The sequence below is a fragment of the Erigeron canadensis genome, chromosome 6 (genome assembly GCF_010389155.1).
Source record: "Erigeron canadensis isolate Cc75 chromosome 6, C_canadensis_v1, whole genome shotgun sequence".
NCBI classification, from domain to species: domain Eukaryota; kingdom Viridiplantae; phylum Streptophyta; class Magnoliopsida; order Asterales; family Asteraceae; genus Erigeron; species Erigeron canadensis.
In genome coordinates this window covers 29,519,196-29,540,510 of record NC_057766.1, presented here as the reverse complement: position 1 = coordinate 29,540,510, position 21,315 = coordinate 29,519,196, and the positions used below count along the sequence as shown (strand labels likewise).

The 21,315-nt window shown below is 33.2% G+C and overlaps 2 protein-coding genes across 3 annotated transcripts; both read left to right on the top strand.

The window, feature by feature from the left end:
- Positions 1-1,996: 1,996 nt before the first annotated feature.
- On the top strand, positions 1,997-7,022 carry LOC122605924. Of its 2 annotated transcripts, none has more exons than XM_043778887.1 (17): positions 1,997-2,370; positions 2,486-2,580; positions 3,632-3,670; positions 3,771-3,824; positions 3,927-4,001; positions 4,355-4,420; positions 4,556-4,598; positions 4,820-4,865; positions 5,091-5,184; positions 5,280-5,332; positions 5,456-5,540; positions 5,634-5,736; positions 5,834-5,926; positions 6,029-6,100; positions 6,261-6,327; positions 6,414-6,467; positions 6,584-6,676. In XM_043778887.1, exons 1-16 carry the CDS (start codon positions 2,313-2,315, stop codon positions 6,439-6,441), a joined length of 1,071 nt encoding a protein of 356 aa, XP_043634822.1. In that variant the 5' UTR covers positions 1,997-2,312; the 3' UTR covers positions 6,442-6,467; positions 6,584-6,676. The 2 variants fall into 2 exon arrangements, with proteins under 2 accessions (XP_043634822.1, XP_043634821.1); XM_043778886.1 differs by having other exon boundaries at positions 2,002-2,370; positions 6,034-6,100; positions 6,584-7,022.
- Positions 7,023-14,764: 7,742 nt separating this feature from the next.
- Positions 14,765-21,296, top strand: LOC122603851 (beta-galactosidase 3-like). The gene is made up of 19 exons (XM_043776678.1): positions 14,765-15,102; positions 15,293-15,388; positions 16,021-16,133; positions 16,667-16,733; positions 16,813-16,905; positions 16,999-17,142; positions 17,362-17,450; positions 17,559-17,664; positions 17,796-17,883; positions 18,027-18,145; positions 18,219-18,383; positions 18,472-18,650; positions 18,725-18,834; positions 19,043-19,152; positions 19,230-19,340; positions 19,421-19,534; positions 19,612-19,814; positions 20,383-20,719; positions 20,837-21,296. Exons 1-19 carry the CDS (start codon positions 14,932-14,934, stop codon positions 20,960-20,962), a joined length of 2,541 nt encoding a protein of 846 aa, XP_043632613.1. The 5' UTR covers positions 14,765-14,931; the 3' UTR covers positions 20,963-21,296.
- The last annotated feature ends 19 nt before the right edge of the window (positions 21,297-21,315 follow it).

Genomic DNA, 21,315 nt, shown 5'->3' with positions numbered 1-21,315 from the left:
ACACGATTTACTTAATAATATAAACTAGGTTTATTTTTATTTTCATACTTTGTTTTTATTGTCAAAAACGTGTATCGTCGTAATCCTATGTTATTATATTTTAACATTGACTCGTTATATTAGAGGCCCACTTTTTATTTTCGAGCCAGACCCCGGATTTTTTTTACAAATTCGAAGACGGCACTGATTACGCTGAGGTGCTTTCTATTGTCGAATACCTCTAACTGTTAAAAAAAATTTAATCTATTTTACAAAATGTTAAAAATATATATATCTAATCTATTTTTGAGAAAATTACCAAAATTGAAAATATACCCCTTCAAAATTTACAAAAGTAATTGTATCATTATTTTAGAGAAAATACTATTCACAAATGTTGCATATAAAATGTTTGTTTTATACTTAATGGTACATTGACTAATGTAATATTTTTTTAAAGTGTTGCATTAGGCTTAATACAATATTTTTAAATTAATGCAAAACTCATATGTGAGATTGGGAAACTTGTGATCAAGATTCGAATTGGCAAGAGTAAGTGGGAGAGTCGGGATTTTTTAGAAACTAAAACTCGGATCGGGAAGAAATAGTAGTGTGGTTTTTATATAAAAAAAATATAATTTCTAAAACTAAATGTAATAAAAAATTTAAAATACAATGGAAACTTCAGGTATATTAACTCGAAGTATTATTGAATGTGAGATAGTATAAGAAAAGGTAGTTGGGATAAATTTCGATGTTCAAGGGTTTAAAAACAAACATTCTATATTTCATAAAGAATAAATGAGATGAGAAACACTCGTCATTTTTTTATTCCTCATCTTTTTTCATGTTTCACTTCTATCGATCGCTGTCAATCTACCATTACCCTAGTGCCGATTTGACCATTTACCTTTATTGAACCGTTGACCGAAATAATTAGTATAACTTTGGAAAAAAAAACATTTTTAAGACCAATATGAAGTATAATTTTTAATAAATGAGATTAAAAGGATTTACCAATGAGGTGAAGCTTTGAATATTACTAAATTCAAATTCATATTCTATTATTCCGGTTGTTACTTTTGCGCCGTTTCATGATAACAAAATTTGGTTTAGCCAACTGGCTATTCGTTTTTAAGTTAGCACCATATGACCATAAAGATCTCCGTTTCTGTTCCAAAGTTATTGAGTTAACAGTAGGGGTATTCGTGGACCGGTTTGGTTCGGTTTTGACTAAATCTCAAACCAAACTGCTAATTTCGATTTTAACATATATATGAAACCAAACCGAACCAAGTATATTGTCTTACCGAACCAGACCAATCCATGTAAGCAGATCTGATTTGACGGTTTTTCAAATTTATTTTTTCTTTCCTTTATTTTCATATAAATTTGTATATAAATGTCAAGATTTGTGTTAAGATCCATAACAAACACTTAAAACTAGAAGTATACATATTTAAAGATTTACTAGCGGATCAAACTATTTGTTTTAATGTATTCGAACTTTAGGTAAAAACTTTATTCATATGTTAATAACAGGTATAATAACCACATATTGAAAAAGTTGTTGTTCACATTAGAAATGTATAATTAATTATAAATTTGAAATATAAGTTTGTTCTTTATAGTAAAACTCTAAGGAATTTAGAGCATAAAAGTGTTTTTTTTCCGTAAAATGTTTAAGTTTTATAACTCTAGAAAAAGTGATTTTCTTATCGAGTTGTGAAAGTATGAACTACGGTCCGGTCCAGTTTTTTGCGGTTTTTTTTTTTTTGCTCAAAGCATAACCGAACCATATAATCCAGTTTTTCAAAACTTAAAACACCATACCATACTTTAAAATTTCAATCCGTCCAAACCAATCTAGTTATTGCCGTTCGGATTAACCGATTTGACTGTTCAATGAATACCCTTGATAGTATGAAAAAGAAAATGGAAAAAGTTATATATTTCTGATAAAAACGTAACACCGGTATGAAGCTAGACAAAATAAAAGAAAGTATCGAAAGCCCAGCACACTCACTCACACGTTTGGACTTAAGACTGTTTTATTTGCCTTTCTTTAAAAAAAAAAAAAATACCAGCAGCAGCAGCTCTCCCCCATCTTTTCCTAGCATTTCAATTTCAATTATTTCATCTTCATTGTTTGGGTCGCTGAAAAAAGCCCTCATCTTGATTTACGGGGAGACAAAAACGAATATAAAAGAACCAAACAACATTATGTCTGGAACAAAATTCCACAAACATCATCGTCTAAATGTTGGATATTTATTATTTACTATTTCTTATTAGTTAAGTAATTGCATTTATCAATTCAATTCCCTACTTATATGATACTTCGTAATAATAATAGAATGATGAAGCCCAGGATCAGTTTTATCCTAACAGGTAAATAAATCATGAATTATTGCTACTTAATTACTGTGTTATCATTGATATTATTTTAATAATAGTATATGTTTGTTAATTAATTAATTAATAGGTTGTTTATATATATTTGCAGTGTTGTTGCTATATAAAACTGCAAGTGTTGTTTCAGTAGTGGTACCTGCCACCAGTTGTTATGTTCTTGACAATTCTAGCCACATTCATGATTTTGTATCCTACTTATATATATACACACACAGGGTGGCTATCAAATGAGAACTAAATTAAAATGAGAACATTTAAAAACTACATTTTGATGTATTAAAAGTCCATAAAACTGACATAGTACATAACTAATTATCATTATTTAAGTGTTTAACAAGACATTGATCCGTCAAAATCGAAAAAATCATGTTTTTTGTTGGATGCAACGTCTTGATGTATATGCATCCAAAATGGATGCACAGAACAAAAAACGTGATTTTTTTGATTTTGACGGATCAATGTGTAGTTAAACATTTAAATAATGATAATTAGTTATGCACTATGTTAGTTTTATGGACTTTTAATGCATCAAAATGATGTTTTTAAGTGTTCTCACCGTTTTTATTTTAAAAGTGTTCTCATCGGAGTGTTACCCTATATACATACACACATATATATATGGGAAAGTTAATTATAGTACAGGCAATCCAAAAAGTACAAGGTTCTTCCTCCTTCTTCTTTATTCTTCGGCGAGACAACCATCGCCACCACTATCATCTCCGACCATCCCAACCACGGCGCCGGCCCTGGCAGCAAGGGCTTCGCCCGTACCGTATCAAACCGTCACCATCTCTTGGATCGCCGCCCATCAAATCCATACGATTCCCATATGCGTCTCTTGACAACCAGTTTAGAACGGATGAGGGTAACGCTCATACCGTATCCACCCGACGATCCTGATTCTCGCCGGAAAAGTCGCCAGAGATGTCGCCGGTGGTTGTCTCGCCGGAGAAGAAGGAAGAAGGAGGAGGTATGGTGGTCGCCGGAGAAGAAGGTGGTGGTTGGCGGGCTGCAGTCTCGCCGGAAGAAGGGAGAAGAAGGAAGAACCTTGTACTTTTGTACTTTTTGGATTGCTTGTACTTTTGTATGTATTAGATGGATTTAAGTTGATTGGAATTTTTGGTGCATCTATAAGTATTAGATAGATTATTACTAGGTAGTTTAGTTCTAGAGTTTTAGTGATGGAAATGATGGTTTCTATCAAAAAACGATTGTTTTCCTTAACGGCTATGTGCAGAGCAACTGGATAGGAAAAGAGTTCGAGTATGATGGAGCGGTAAATTCTTGTATTCTATCGATTCATTTTGTTTATTGTGATTTGGGATAGTTTGGTGTCCATTCTGGCCTTCTGCTGATATTGGTTACATTGTGTTAAGGGTACCGACTTTGCTGTTCGGTTCTGTACAGATGTTGAAAGTAGATCAAACCTGGTAATTAAAATCTTTTTTGTATAAGTTCCCGGAAGTATATTTGTAGTTTAATTTTGACATTTTAAGAATGATGGCGATTATAACTGTATGGGCTTACTGCAGGGATATGTTGGTTTTGGCAGATTTGATGCTTTCCACTATTTTGCTGCTGGTTCAGGACAATATGATTTTGTTCAGGTGAGCTAAATACGTGAATCTCGAATTCTCGATACCATGAATGTGAAATTAATGCAACTTGTGATTATTTCATGTCTGATATGATTACTTATTTATTTTCAAAGATGTGTTTTATCATCTAAAACCAGGGCTTTAAAAAGCATCGAGCTTTGTTTTTGGCATTTAAGTATGTGTAGCAAATGACCGATGAGTGAGTTAGGATTCTGGGTCATAGTGGAACTAACCTTAACATCAAACTAAGATATGGATATGTGACGTATATAAGGTTTTATAGTGTACACATTATAAGTTTATATCAATAAGTGATGCTGTTTAGGTATAGTCTCAATCACTGGAACTTTTTAATGCATCAGGAATTTTACAATGGTGATCTCCGACTATGTGAAAAAACTCATGACAAAAGAGGGCGGACGGCTCAGGTAAGCTTAATGACATTCTTTAAGAAGTTACCACATAATCTGGTTAAGCCTTTAGGTTTACTGGCTGAAGAAGAATCATAGATAGAGTTTGCTTTATTTTAGACTATCTAATTAAAGATTCCCTTTTTAATCCAGTTAAACATAATATGCGGTGATTGCCCAAATGCGCGGTGCAAAGGTATGTGATTTTATGTATTGATTTAGCTTTTAGTTCCTCTTTGAACTTAAAATAGTTTGACATTTGTTGATTTCGTTCTGTTTATCGAAATAACTGATATATTAATTTTAAAGGGTTATGCTTAATAGGATTGTTTTTTTAGAAAACACATGCTTAAAGGTACACTATTACTTAATTATTACCATACTGATTGCTATTATGGTTTCCTCTTTAATTCTTAGGTGGGCTCGAATGTGTATGCAATGTTACATTTGAATCGGATTGCAGGTTTTTCCTTAGTAAAAATTCTTATCTTCCTTCAAAAGTAATATCTGTACTCCTGCATAATAACTCAAGTTTGATATACTAATCTAGGTATATATTAAACATCGTTGTGACTTGTGAGATGGAATTCCGCCTTCATTTTGATTTAGTATTAACCTAATTTAATTCGATGGGATTACATCTTCATTTTGATTTAGTATTAAGTTATTTTCAAATTGTTGAGTGCAGAATTATTGTTGAACTTGCAATTGCATGTGAGAAACCTGGTGCACGAGTGTTTGAAGGATTCACTGTCGGTTTTCATCCACGGTCATGGGAAATTGTAAAATTTGATGTTACTCTCCCTTAATTTACTCCTAGATGGAATTTATATTGACAATGTAATTATCAATTGACACATTACTCAACAACTCATAGGTTTACAATGGCATGACTCAATACGGTTATGAAAAGGCATACATGGACTACAGGTCCTGACCCTTTTTTGTTTCTTTTTTAAGATTAAGTTACATATATGTTTTGTGAGGATTCATTATAGATTATTATTACTTTTACATGAGCTAAAAGAAAATTCTTACCTTCATTTATTGTAGTTTTGACACAGACCAGAGTCGTCTATCACTCTATATGACTGCAATTTCTTCAATTTCTCAATTAGTGACAATTCCGACCATTACGGTATATTCATCTCTTTGGAAATTCACTTTCTTTTATGTTTTAACTTTGTGATCCGGATTCCAGTTCAATTAGGGTTATCTGTATTTTAACTAGGTTTCCCCTGACACCGGTTTGGAGGTTACTTTGTCTGGATCGGCAGCAACTGGGAGTCCACCCACTACTTTGTCTCCAACATTGTTGAATATAGACTGGAGATGTATATATTTTTCTGTTGCTATGTTTTGCTGTTTTCCCGTCTTCTAAAGCTGGTGCTTTTTGTGTAAACTAAAAGAATATTATGTGCATAATCTTAGGCGAAAGAGCCCATGATAGTCCATATGAGGTCCAGGTAACCATCCCAGTGGATGGTTATGATCCCGTCAAGTTTACTCTTACAAAAATGTGTAGTAAGATTCAGTTTCTTATCTTTCCCTTTGAGATGTAAATTCTATTTTGACTTACTCATATAGCTATTTCAGTTAATCTGATGCATGACTTTTTGGAAATAGTACAGAATTTAAGCAAAGTGAATCTGGAAACTCTACTAAAGGATGGGCAATATTTGGAATTATATCATGCATGTAAGTATGTTTAACTAATTCTATTTCACAACTCGTGTGCTTCTATCTATTACATATCTAAATAGGTGGCTGCTAAAGTATTCTTGTTTTAGTGTTATTTGAAAAGATTCATGTGTTAACTGATGCAAAATCACTTCTCTGACTCTATGTCACCTGGCAGATTCTTTGCCATTTCAACACTGTTTTGCTGCGGTGGCTTTATTTACAAGATTCAAGTACAAAAGCAGGTTAATTCCTATGTTCTAGAAGTCCTTTTATTCCGTGCTTATCTGTTTTCTCTTTATAAAAACTGATTTATTGCTAATAAATGCAGCATGGGATTGATGCACTGCCAGGCATGACCATATTATCTGCATGTTTGGAGACTGTAAGTACAAATTTTCATGCTTGTATCCAAGCATATATATGTGTAAAATATACATGTTTATACCTATATATGTTATTTAGGAGTTATTCATACTTTTTTGGCACAAAATAATGCAGGTGAGTGGTGCTGGAGGAGTGTCTGCCTACATGCAGCCAAATGACTTCAATGATGTTTATGCAAGCCACGCCTCATGGACCCGTGATTCTGTTGCTTCTCCAGGATCTTCAAAAACAAGTGAGAGAAGATACGGGACATAATTAAGCTTTTGCTGGTATTCATCATTTTGTGACTTCTACGCTCTATAGCGGTGGAGACCATAGTTTTAGATCTTCCCCAGTAACAAAGCAAAATGCAGAACCCGAATTTGTATGGTTGGTGGAGTCATTTCTTTTCTTATTATACTTTTAAAGAACACTGAAGTCAACACGAGTACTTTGATTGCTCGATTTATACGTTTGTTGATTTTCCATTACTTGTGGATGTTATATTTCGATGTGCTGGCTTGTCTTTGAATTTCGGCATATTAATTTGAGAAATGATAATATACTTGATTAATATTCTGGTATAGTTCTGAAGTAACTGAAATCATGAATGATCTAATGAATCTAACACTGTTAGTATCAGCAGACTTACAGAAGTTAATAAGAAAAAAATGAGCAAAGATGCCAATAATGTCTGTTATAATGCCTGGAATGGGGTTGAAAACAGGGGTCAAAAGTGGCGGTAGGCAGCTGCAAAAGGCAAAGAAGAGTGCAGAAAAGACGGCGTTTGATTTGAAACTTGAAAGTGGCTTCGATGTTGGATCAAAGATTAAGATAATTAAGGAAGCTAGGAGTTTTACTGATTTGGGTTTGAAAGAAGCTAACGAATTTGTTGAAATTGAAGAAAGTCGTTCTGAAAGAGGAAGTCCAGAAGATTATTGAGAAAATGAAGGGCATTAGTGTCAAAGCTGTTACGGAATGAGGTAAAAAAAATTGAAAATTTCTAGTTTGAAGTGATTGGTTGTGGTTGATTCTGAGGTTTTGTAGTGATAGTTATATGAATAACTTGTGATCGTTTGCGTCTATTTTTTCTATGGGAAAAGTATCTGTGTATGTATGTAACTTCTGACCAGCTACTATTGTATAAAAGAAACTTTAGTCGGGTTCATTGTATGTAAGTAACCTGTTTAAACTAAATGAATCGTGTAAACAAGCTGATGTGGAGGTCTCTCATTGGGCCATGTATCATATGCCTGGAGGTGCCATGTTGATTCCTTACATGATTCGTTCAGTTTTAGTAGGTTACTTCCATACCATAAACCCAACTAAAGTTTTTTTCATACAATAGTAGCTGGTCACAAGTTACATACACACACAGATACTTTTCCCTTTTTCTAAAGCAGATGAGCAGTCTTGAACTTTCTTGAAAACTATGTAGTTCATAAGGAATGATCCCTTAAAACGATTAGCTAGCTGGTACATGCTTATTTTTTAAGCAGATAATCACTCTTAAATAAGAAACCCCCTTATTGTTGGTTTAGATGGAATTGTATTGGTGGTAAATTGGTAAGAAAATGCACTTTAGGTTTCGTTTTGAAAGGGCTTACATTTTTAGTCAGATGGGAAAATGTTGCAATCATGTAGAATTGCTCAAGTTTGTTCTCTTTGGGGACTTGATTTTGTTGCATATTGTTTAGTTTGACACCACTAGTATACGGAAAAGTCTTAGGTGAGTATTGTTTCACTTTACAAAGCTAAGGCGGGAGATGGATTTATATTTGACATGTCGAAGTTTGACTTCATTATAAGACCATTGCATTTGACTATGATTTAGGCTTGCACAATTAGCGGGAAATAGATTTAATCCGCTCTCGTTCCAAATTAAAATTTTCGTTTCTTCATTGCTGCTCTATAGGTTTATTAATGATTTGGAGTGTTAGGGTTTTCTAATGTATTTATCTTATATTCTTCTGTTACAGTGTAACTTGATAAGCTTATGATATATTGGTGCACAATAGTTTGACTTTTACGAGTAGTTTTCTTGTTCAAGCCTATTTCTTTACATTTACGAATCACCTGGTGGGTATGTGTGGTTAGTTACCTAAAACACATCTACCAGCTGCATACAAAGACGCCCCTTTCCATTTAGGATACACATTACTGTATGTTGAGGACTTTCGGTAAGTAAATGTATGGGTAGTGTGGAACAAAGGAAATACAAAACAGTTGCTTATGTAGAACAAACTTCCTGCTGTTAAATTGGTGACATGGTCTGTGTTAAGCTTTCATGTTAAAAGTACCACCTTTTGAATCAAATGGAAAGTATTGGAATCATTTAAGATTGTTTTGGTCACTTCAGGACATTATTTATATCCATACTATTAGGTTCAGTACTACTAGTATATCCAAATTTCTAACACTTGAGCATGATTAACGAAGGCTGGCAATGTACTTATATATGATTTGATATCCCCATGAGCCTGACAACAACAGGACTGAATCCCACTAGTGTGTGGGGTAGGGGGGATGTAAGAAGTAGACAGTCCACTCCTATCCTAGGGTAAGAGACTGACTTCCCCGTAATGGCTTGAAATCAACTTACAAAGTTAACATTATCATGACATGTTGTTGTTCTACCTTCATAACTGAAATATATGTATTCTCGGTGCTTCATATACTTGTTGATTCTTTGGAGTTTTGGGCTTTGGTATCTATCAATCGTATGTTTATATATTATTTGATTAGTCAACATTACCATGACATGTTGTTGCTCTATAGTTTCCTAATCCTCTTATATATGTTCAAGCCTGTTTCGTTACATTTACAGTTCACCTTGTGAAATAATTAGCATGTATTCCTATATAATGCTTCCCCTTTTGCATATTTCTGTGCGTTTCATGTTCATGTTAAGTGGTACTCTTAGTCAGTGTTAAAGGTATGCTAGCAGTCATGTTAATGACTGACTGCAAAAAAAAAAGATGGCCCTTTCTGCGTAGTATCTGCGTTACATATTTACGTCAGGCAGAGGCTGCAAATTAGGCAGGTTGGGTAATGGGTCACAAGATGGGTAATTTGTTGGTATTTGTCAAAATGGCCGGGTTGGGTAGATCCGTAACATTTCGTTGATCACTTTTATGTTGGAGTTCTATAAATACATGTTAAATATGATCAAGAAAACAATATGATTACAATGATGGTATGGTATAGTTATTGTTTTATGCTTTGGAATATGCTTCCAAAGACCTGCGAATTGCTATTCAGTTGACCTGTTCTGATTTTAACTATATCTTTTGGTATTGCTTAGTTGACTGATTCAAGATACTGCATCAACCGGGCCAGTCAATATACCTATAAATGTTCCAGATTATCATCTGTACAGTAGTCAGTAGGAGATGTTTTCCTTGCACGCTTATATATATATATGAAATGATCAATGTATGATCTGGTTGTTGGGCTAACTAGCAACCATTCTTTATATTTGAGTCCAAGGAAATCAATAGTTTTTTCTCTTTTTTTGGTATGCAGGCTTGTCAATGGCTCACAGATTATAATGGGTTCTCATTCCTCAAACATAGGAGACCATGTCGGCTTTTCTTTGAATACTCGTTCTTCTTCCTCTGTAGAAGTGATTTTTTATATTTCTATGCTAGTAAAGCACCATATAAGTTTAGTGTTATCATATGAATTGATTTCTTCAGAAGATGGATACAATATTTTAGAAGTTATAGACATTCTATTCCAGATCATTGTAACGGATCAGCATATGCTGTTGCTCAAGTTTTGTTCCAGATTTTGAACAATTTGAGCATCATTTCCTTCCAAGAACAACTATCTGGATTGATATATTATGACTCTTGTTTATAATATTGTGCACAAATCTTTCAAATTCTTTCAAGAAACACGTTGTGATTGGTCAGGTTTTGATCAAGGACTGGGCTCAGGCTCGGCCTGAGTTGCCCAAAAAAAAAGGTAACGGAGGAACTCTAACTCCGGGACCACGATTAGATACTCATCCTAACCTTCTCTATGCATCTATATTTTTAATGTCTTGTCTAGGATGGCATTGACTACGAGCATTCGTAAAAGTTAGCCAGATATATCATATCATAACTACATAATACCTCCAAAGTTATGGTATGGGGCTCCATTAAGAACTATGGTACAAATGTTATGGTCCATTTCTCATATATAATAAACATCAAGCGGTGACCACACACGTGCACATCATTAGCGAGGCATCCATCATGTATCTCACCAACCGTATCTTCTACTTGTATTTCTTTCCCTACCGTTTTCTCTTGCTCAATCAATACCTATCTCAGTTTTATACATCAAAATGGTTTCTTCAAATAAACATCTATACACAGTAATCAGTCATAATTATGCGATTTAATTAATTATTCACATCGATACGACTATTGTACACAATTTAAAAATGGGTCTGTCATTAACGGCGTATTATCGAATGAGCTAATGAATTTAACAAGTGCAAGTTTGGTCATTGTAAGTTTTGATTTGCCAAAGGTTTTGGCTATTTTGTAACTTTATAACTAATGTACGGTGTATGATACATAACTACAAAAACTATATATTATTCAAACAATAGCAAAAAAAATTATGTAACTTTTCATGATCCTGGAACTTTTAAGAGCTATACATACATCATCTATGATAGATGTACACTATGACACAAAAATATAATGTGTCTATTCATCCATTTTCAAAATTATATTATTTATCTATCTATACCCTCTTATAAAACATATTGAATTTTTCTATTTAAAAAAATTCAGTATTTTTTTATACCCAAAATACCTTTATTTCTTAATCCTAATTTCCCTATACATCTAATCAATACTTTTGTACTATTTAATAATAAAAAAAACAACTCTCTTTAAATGTTACATGGATAAATTATTTAAAATAACATTAATTATTAAATTACACTACCAGTTTTATTATCTATTAAAATATTTCCATTAACTTTTTAAATCAATTACTTTTAAGTCAATTATTTACACCACTTGACGCCGCCTCCACCACCAACAGCCACTCCCACTACCACACCATTACCGACCAACGCCGCATTGCGCGAGTACCGTGTTAGTTTATAAAACTACCTTTGAAAATGGTATGAGATTACAATTAATATAGTTAGAAAGCTTAAAGATGTCACAACCGAATAATTAGTATATGAGTTTTATCGACTTGCCACATGCAGTCCTTTTAATTTGCTGCTTTTAAACTTATTTTGCTATTGTTACATTTGAATTTTAGTCAAATATTTATATAATTCTCAGCATGGAAGCATTAACTAATTTATTAATTAACTAATTCTTGCAAATCTTGATCTTGACTTCTCATTGCTGTACGTTCACTGTCTGTCACAACCTTAATCACGTCAATAATATACGTCCATTAATGAAGAATACTTCACATTACTTTATAAGAATATTAAATTAAATGAATAAATCAATAGTATTATAATTAGAATATTCCCTATAATTAATTTGGCAATGATCAAAAGCTCTCATGAGTGAAAACTTATTTTGAGAACTTTTTTTTGTGAGAATCTTTGAGAACTTTTCAAATCAAGTCCAGCCGATAATTATTCTTTACATAGAAATTATTTTTTGATTATTTTCTGAATAACTTATGTGTAATTTTGAAGTTTATAATTGTGTGGAGGCATTTTATCATCCGTTATACAATTATATGGAGATTTAGATTCTTGATCACATGTGCACGAATATTGCTATGATTACATGTGATCGACTTGAATACATGTGATCATAACAATATTCGTGCACATGTGATCAATAATCCCAATCTCCATATAATTGTATAACGGATGATAATCCATGCTCCACACAATTATAAACTTCAAAATTACACATAAGTTATTCAGAAAACAATCAAAAAACAATTTTCATGTAAAGAATAATCATCGGTTAGGCTTGATTTGAAAAGTTCTCAAAGGTTTTCGCTAAAAAAGGGTTCTCAAAATAACTTCACCCGCTCTCATAAAAACTATTCATAAAAGAACAGTCTGGATCATGGTATTTATCTAAAGCTAAGTAGACGTTAAGAGAAAAACCAAAGGTGTCCACATTTCTTGTGTTTAGCAAGGATCGAACTCCCTCCTGATTTATACAATCTTGGTGATTTGCCACATGAACCGTGAGTCAATCTCGCTTAAATCATGTATAAACATCAGTTTAGCATAAACCAACATACTCTTTTATCCTTTTATCATGTAGAGCTAGAGATAATAAAGGAAGGAGCGAGCCATATAGGTTAGAAGGAAATAGAAATAATATTAAACAATCTAACTCATATACCTAAAAATCAACCTAAAATTTTTAAAATTTGACATTGTATTCCACTAATTCTCTTTTTTAATCTTGTCCCTTGATTTTTTCACATGTCATCATCTTACTATTAGGCATATCTTTAAGCACACCAATTAAGTTGATTTATCATTATTCATCATTTTTTATGAATTATAGGTCTATTACCGTCTAAAAGGGTGTATAATAAATTATTAGGATATGATATTGTTGTGTAATCTCCCAGCATTCATCCTACAACTCTGGTGTGATTTGTGACAAAATACTAAAATTTAGTCATTTTTCCACCAATTTGTCATGGTATATGTTAATTATATTGTTGTGTACAAAATTCAATATGTTATAAAAATCGACAGGAATTCACAATATTCAACAACAACAACAGGACCCAATCTCTGCGCGGGGTATGGGAGAGGTAAGCTGTATGGGAAATTCACAATATTCATTTTTGTTATTATTAATTTGAATAAAAAATGGAGTAATTGAAAAACAAAAAGAAATGTAGCTACAAGGGGTGTCAAGGTTTGACCTAAGGTAAAGACAGCTAAAATGAATAGTGCAACTAGTATAAATCACATGGTTTTTTCGGAACATACAATGCAACCAAGATTCATTGTCAAACTAAAACCAACATTGCGTACTTAAGTTATGGTCCAAGTTTTAACTTTTAAGCATATGTCGTAAGCATTAATTAAGAAACATATTTCATGCCACTTTTAAAATCGCACAAGAAGACTAATTAATATGTTATTCCAAATATTTAAGAAGCTTTTAAATGTAAATAGCAAATATTACGCACGTAATCACCTCCTCAATCTCAAATTTGATACTCGTATTTTACATTTCAAATAGCTACCAACTTTTTTCAATTTATTATATTTTTATGTTATACTTATTTATATTTCTGTTATATTATCTATACTTCTATACTATATTATAAAAAGAATAGCGCTCTTTATTTTTGGTAATGTTGAAAATATGTAATATTTTCACTTAGCACCCTTTAAAATGTTTTTACATACACAATCCCCTTAACATTAATGACTAAATTACACTATCAATTCTTTTATCACTTAAAATATGTCCATTAACCTTTTACATCAATTATATACATAACTCAACGCCGCTCCACCACCAAAAGTCGCCCAACCATCACACTGTCGCTGTCACGGCCGCCGCCGCATCGCGCGTGCACCGTGCTAGTTTATTTTTATTTTTATCTCCCATTAATTACTTTGTTTATAATAATTTATCAAAAAATTAATTTGATTTGATATCGTATTACAAATAATTCGTATTATTCTAAATATTATAGACCATGATCTCTTAACTACATTGGCAAAGTAAACTGTCACATTCCAAACAAAAGTAATTTCATTTCATTTTCCAACAAAAAAATAATTTAGTTATTTTCAAAAATTCAAAACAAAAGAGAGAAAACATATATATTAGTATATACATGTGTCCCAACAAAAAAAATAATATGGGGTTGTTCCTCATCTAAGCTTAGATGAGAAACCTCTCACATTCAAATATTTCAATATTTGTTTGTATTTTAAATAAAACCATAGGTCTCATGATTTTTATGATTAAAAAAACAAAATATGAGGTGTTTCCCATCTAAGCTTAGATGGGGGACAATCTCATACTCACTCCCCTCCCCCCTTTGCATTAGGGAAAAGTGAATATGCGGTTGTTTCTCATCTAAGCTTAGATGGAGAACCCCTCACATTCAAACATTTTAATATTTGTTTGTATTTTAAATAAAACCATAGGCCCCATGATTTTTATGATTAAAAAAACAAAATGTGAGGTATTCCCCATCTAAACTTAGATGGGGAACAACCCCATACTCAATTCTCCGTTTCATTATTATTATTATTATTATTATTATTATTATTATTCGAACGTCAATTTATCAAGAACACTCCCCTTTTCATTATTATCATTAGATTAGATTAGATATACAATACATCTCACCAAGCAAGAAGATCTCTCTATATAAAAACAAAAACTACTACTTTCAATTCCCACACTCACTCTTGCTCTTCCTCAACCACTTCACTCTCTTTTCACAGCACAAACTATACATTTTCGCCTATTAATTCTCATTTTTTAACTCTAAATTAAATCATGGAAACCAACTCGATTTCCAAATGGGTTTTGTTCTTCTTTATTGTTATTCAATTGGGTTTCCAATACATTTCGTGTAGCGTAACGTATGATGGCAAAGCCATTGTTATTAATGGTAGAAGAAGAATATTGATGTCTGGTTCTATACATTACCCACGAAGTACTCCCGAGGTGACATCCTAATCCAAAAAATTATCTCCATTTTCTTGACGTATATATATTTGTCTGTACTGAGACTTGAACGCACAACTTCTGATGAGTGTAACATGTTTAATACCGCTATATATAAGCTACTATTTTGTTACCATTCCCGTTTGAATTTAATGATTGTGAATTTGTGTTTTTTAATTAATATTTGCAGATGTGGGAAGACATTATAATGAAGGCTAAAGAAGGAGGATTGGATGTGATTGAAACTTACGTGTTTTGGAATGTTCATGAGCCATCTCCTGGCATTGTAATTTTTTTGCTCTCCTTTTTACTACAAATTTTTTTCTTTCTATTTTATCCTTAAAAAAAGCAACATTCGAAAAAGCAAACTTGGGATTTATTAGGTGTTGAAGGGTTTCAAATGTAACAGTATATATAAATGTGGGACCATATATCCAGCTTACACACCCATGCATTTCATGGCATTCAACTGTCATATTCCCCAACTATAGTTTACCTCATATTTCGCCTTTTTCATAGCTGTAACTCCATAAATTTTATTGCTTTATATGTATATAAAAATATATAACATCATTTATTTATTATTATTATCATTATCATTGTTATTATGGTATTTAATATAGAATTTGGATTTTAATAATTATATATAGGTCTAAAATTCAATGTTAATACTTAATATGCCATTTTTTTTTATATTTGTGTTGTTATGCAACTAAAGTGAACTACATTATTATGTTCATCATAATGCTTATCGAGTATTCCCTTTGTCTTTTCTTTATTTTCCGTTGAATAAAAATAGTGTTTGTATATAAACATGCTTTAAATAATAATGATCATTTTTGTGCTTCGATCATTTATATATTTCTAATCTTTCTCTAACTAAATTTACTATATTTTTATTGTGTGGAAAACCAACAGTACAACTTTGAAGGGCGATACGATTTGGTAAGATTTTTAAAGACAGTACAAAAAGCAGGGCTTTATGCTCATCTCAGAATTGGACCTTATGTTTGTGCTGAGTGGAATTTCGGGTAACTTTTAGTTATTTAGAGAAAGTTCATATTTGATTTTAAATCATTAAATTTGGTATTGTGTACAAAAATGTTATAACCAAATTTATCGAACTAGTATACAAAAAAGAAGAATCTATGTCAGATTTAAAAAATTAAAAGATATTATGAGTTGGATGTTAATTAATAAAATACGGACTAATAAATAGATTCTATCTTCTGCCATATTTATTGCTGAATTTAAGTTTGAAAATTCAAATTTTCTACTTTTATTTTTCATTTTTTATAGTTATCAAATGTGTTTGAAAATAAAAATCTAAAATGTGGTTCGCATTACTCATGAGAATTAAAACCAAACATTGCTATAGTAGATACAAAACCAAACAAGTGTAACTATGAACTTAGAATAAAATTCAGTCACTTCAGTTACATGTTCAAATATAATTATGAACTTAGAATAAAATTCAGTCACTTCAGTTACATGTTCAAATATATAGTAACTTAGTAAGGTATATGTATATAAAATTTGACTAATAGTGTGACAATTTATGCAGTGGATTTCCGGTATGGCTAAAGTATGTGCCAGGCATTAGTTTTAGAACTGACAATGAGCCATTTAAGGTAACAATATATAAAATTTTAATTTAATGCTTTAGTGGCTTATGTTGTAAAAAAGAAATTATTTTTTGAATTTTTGCAGAGAGCTATGAAAGTGTTCACTGAGAAAATTGTGAATTTGATGAAGCATGAAAACCTATTTGAATCCCAAGGAGGCCCAATTATACTTTCTCAGGTGGAAATATTATCACTTCTATATAGTTTTTGTTAAATTTACATACATATATGTATGTATTCACCTATAATGATTGTATGAATGATGGTTCAGATAGAGAATGAGTATGGGGCATTAGATAAAAAATATGGAGCTCCTGGATACAACTACATGACTTGGGCTGCAGAAATGGCCGTTGGATTAAGGACAGGTGTCCCTTGGATCATGTGCAAGCAAGACGATGCGCCGGATCCTATTGTAAGTGTAGCTCTAACTCGACCTAGTTTTCATTTTAGTACTCTTAGTTATCATATTATGATAGTCGGACCATGGGTCATATTTATACTTACAAATATCATTTTGAACCGAACCTCTGTTTAGCTGCAATTTTGTTTTCCTATCTTAACTTTACGCGTGTTTTCAAATAAGGAAAGTCTGGTACTATGGTCATTTACGATTCACGATCATTTGTGACAGATAAACACATGCAATGGTTTTTATTGTGATGCTTTCAAACCCAACAAGCCTTACAAACCCAAAATTTGGACAGAGGCATGGACAGGATGGTATTTTGTGTTCTTTATTGCTCTCACTGTTTTCTTTTTTATAGCGGGTCTCATTTTCATTTGTTTTTGAGCTTTTACTTGAACTCCTGTGCCTTCAAATCCCTATAGGTTCAGTGAATTTGGTGGTGTGGTGCACAAGAGGCCCGTCGAAGATTTGGCATATGCTGTTGCACGCTTCATACAAAAGGGTGGATCGTTTGTTAATTACTACATGGTTTGATTTTTTTTATGCCTTATCAAGTCATATCTAGTGTTTCTGTTTTCATATTCACTATATGATACAATATAGTTATGAATGGTGATATATATTACTGTGAATTCAAAATCTTCATGTTTGATATACAGTATCATGGAGGTACAAATTTTGGCCGCTCGGCTGGAGGTCCTTTTATCACTACTAGTTATGATTATGATGCTCCAATCGACGAATATGGTAATCTTTTAAACATTGTGGTATTAGGTTTTGTTTTTAAATATTTCTTGGGACTTAAAGTTACTAACTTTAGACGATGAAAGTTCATTACAAGTTAAATTCTTTTGAAACAGAACGATTAAGTTTGATGTGTATCATTACAGGATTGGTCAGACAACCTAAATATGGCCATTTGACTGAGCTTCACAAAGCAATTAAGCAATGTGAACCTGCTTTAGTGTCTGGAGATCCAACTGTCATCTCTCTAGGAACTAATCAAAAGGTTCACATCTTCATCATTCTCAAATATTTGAACTTCAGTGGAGAATATGTACTAAGTGATTATAAATCTCCAGGCACACATATTCCATTCGAAATTTGGACATTGTGCAGCTTTTCTCTCAAATGATGATAAAGCTAATGCCACACGAGTATTGTTTAACAAGATGCGCCATACCTTACCTCCTTGGTCCATCAGTATTCTTCCGGATTGTAGGAATATCGTCTTCAATACGGCCAAAGTAAGTTATCTGATTTCATTATCTATTTATATTAATTTTGACTATAGTTGGTATATTTTGTTGTTTTAACGTCTAAGGACTTGTGTAGATAGGAGTTCAATCAACACGAATGAAGATGTTACCAACCCATTCCGTGATGTTTTCATGGCAAATGTATAATGAAGATTTAACTACAAGGGACGAAGACTCTGGTTTCACAACGTTTGGTCTTTTAGACCAAGTAAATGTCACTCGGGATGCTAGTGATTATCTTTGGTATACAACCAGGTAAGACTGTGCAGCCCGATTCTTGTACCTTTACATACAGACCGTTTTCATGACTCAAACTCATAATCTGACAGTGTTGATATTGGCTCAACTGAGTCATTCTTGCATGGAGGGGAGCATCCAAAGCTCTTAGTGCAGTCAACCGGGCATGCTCTTCATGTGTTTATAAATGGGGAACTTTTAGGTACTGTTTATATCACATTTCTACTAATATCTTGAATGACAGACGAACTACTTTAACTTTTAAAACTTGTAAGCTTCGGATATAACAATTGACGGTTGCATTAAAATAGACTAACTATTATCATTACGAAAGCTTCAAAATTACAGTATATTCTAACTGTAAAAGAAAGCAACTATCATATCCTAATTAACTCGAATATTTTTTTAAGGTTCGGCTTCTGGAACAAGAGAAAGTAGGAGAATCACATACAAGGAGAAGATTAAACTCCGTTCTGGAATAAACAAGATCGCTCTATTGAGTGTTGCTATGGGATTATCGGTTAGTTTCTTCTCTTTTCTCTATGTGGGTATTATTATTCTAGATCAACTCTTTACATGAATTTCTTTTTCTATAAGAATATTGGCGGGCATTACGAGAGCTGGGAGACTGGCGTTCTAGGTCCAGTGGTTTTGTATGGTCTTGACAAAGGAAAACAGGACTTGACCCATTCAAAATGGTCATACCAGGTTCAGTCTTGTGTTAATCGTATTTAATGTTGTATGGTCTTTCGAGTTGTATACTAAGGTTTGCCTCATTGAACACTCAGGTTGGTTTGAAGGGTGAGGCCAAGGATGTTGTTTCCATGAATAGTATGTCCTCTGTTGAATGGGTGCAAGGTTCCCTAATTGCCCAAAAGAAGCAACCGTTGACATGGCACAAGGTATGATAAAGCAATCTACGTGGATTTTTGGTGAGATGGTTAACAAAACTGACACTAATCAACTTAAATGTTTTCAGGCGTACTTCAATGAACCCGAAGGCAATGAACCATTGGCTCTAGATATGCAAAGTATGGGGAAGGGACAAGTATGGATTAATGGTCAAAGCATTGGAAGATACTGGACGGCTTATGCAGCTGGTGATTGCCAACGATGCCATTATACTGGAACTTATCGCCCTTCTAAATGTCAAGTTGGTTGTGGTCGACCAACCCAACGATGGTAAAACCTCAACAAAACACACACATACACAGACTCACATACCTACCACATCTGGCTTGTTCAGGTTTGATGGCTTGAAGCTAATCAGTAATCTGCATAGCTTAGAGGTGGCAATTGTAACCTATTTACTTATGAATGGGCTGATTATAGTTGTCTCTCATCTCAAACAAGTCAAAAAAAACAAAAAATTAAAAAAAATTAGCTAGGGCAAGAATGAATCAACAGGTAGAAAGTCACCAAAAGTCTACTTTAAAATGCATATAACCTCCTAACTATTACTATGTCATAATAAATTTTGCAGTCATAATTAACACATTAACCATTTAATTTTAAGTATAAACATGGGCAAAAAGGATTTTGTTGGTCAACCCTACCCGACCTGGTGCGTTCGATGTGTGCCAAAAATGACTTGTTTCAACCTGAGCTCGGTTTTATTCATTACCATCCCCCAGCAGACCAACACATTGTGCTAGTTACCACCACTAGTGTAACTTAAATGTTCAAGGTCTGGCTTAGTTTCGTCTATATTCACTCCTTGATACAAAATGACAAATAATGTAATATGCAGGTACCATGTGCCTAGATCATGGCTAAAACTGACAGGTAATCTGCTGGTGCTCTTTGAAGAGATTGGGGGCGATCCTACGAGAATTTCACTAGTAAAGAGATCAATGACAAGTGTGTGTGCTGATATGTTTGAGTATCACCCAAAGAAAAAGAATTGGCATTATAATAGCTATGGGAAAACACAGATTATTCGTAGACCAAAAGTTCACCTCCAATGCAGTCCAGGTTTTTCGATTACTTCAATTAAATTTGCAAGCTTTGGAACTCCTCTTGGAACCTGTGGTAACTTTCGTCAAGGAACTTGCCATGCTCCTTCCTCACATGATGTCCTTAGCAAGGTATTTCTTTACATACGTTTTTCAGTTTGTACTGCACATACGTTTTTCAGCTTGTACTGCATGCATACACAATTCTCGTAGTATAAAGCAGGGGTTAACAGAATTTGCATGCTACAGAGGTGCATAGGGAAAGAAAAGTGTGTCGTTACAATATCAAACAACAACTTTGGTCAGGACCCGTGTCCAAACACATTGAAACGGTTGACGGTTGAAGCTTTCTGTGCTCCAACTTCAAGGGTTTGAGCTTAACAACCGCTGATTAAGCACTTCAAAACGGCTCCAACACCAATTGTTTAATTAGATTAGTTCTTCATGTGATTTATTCGATTGAAGCATAGGTTAGAAATGATGGTTTACATAAGTTAGGGAAAATCCGCCCCTAAAGGTTCTAATTGTGAGCCTGGTGATGGATCCTAGTCCTGGTCCTCTGGTTTAACCTGAACCAGGAAGTCAGGAACAAGGTCTTATATATGGGGACGAACCCCAAAAATTGGTTCATAGATTCTATACTAAGCATTCATCTCGAGTCTTATGTGCAGTTCATGGTGATATATAAAATGAAATTTGTGTGGCCAAAGTCATGGTTGAGTTATTGT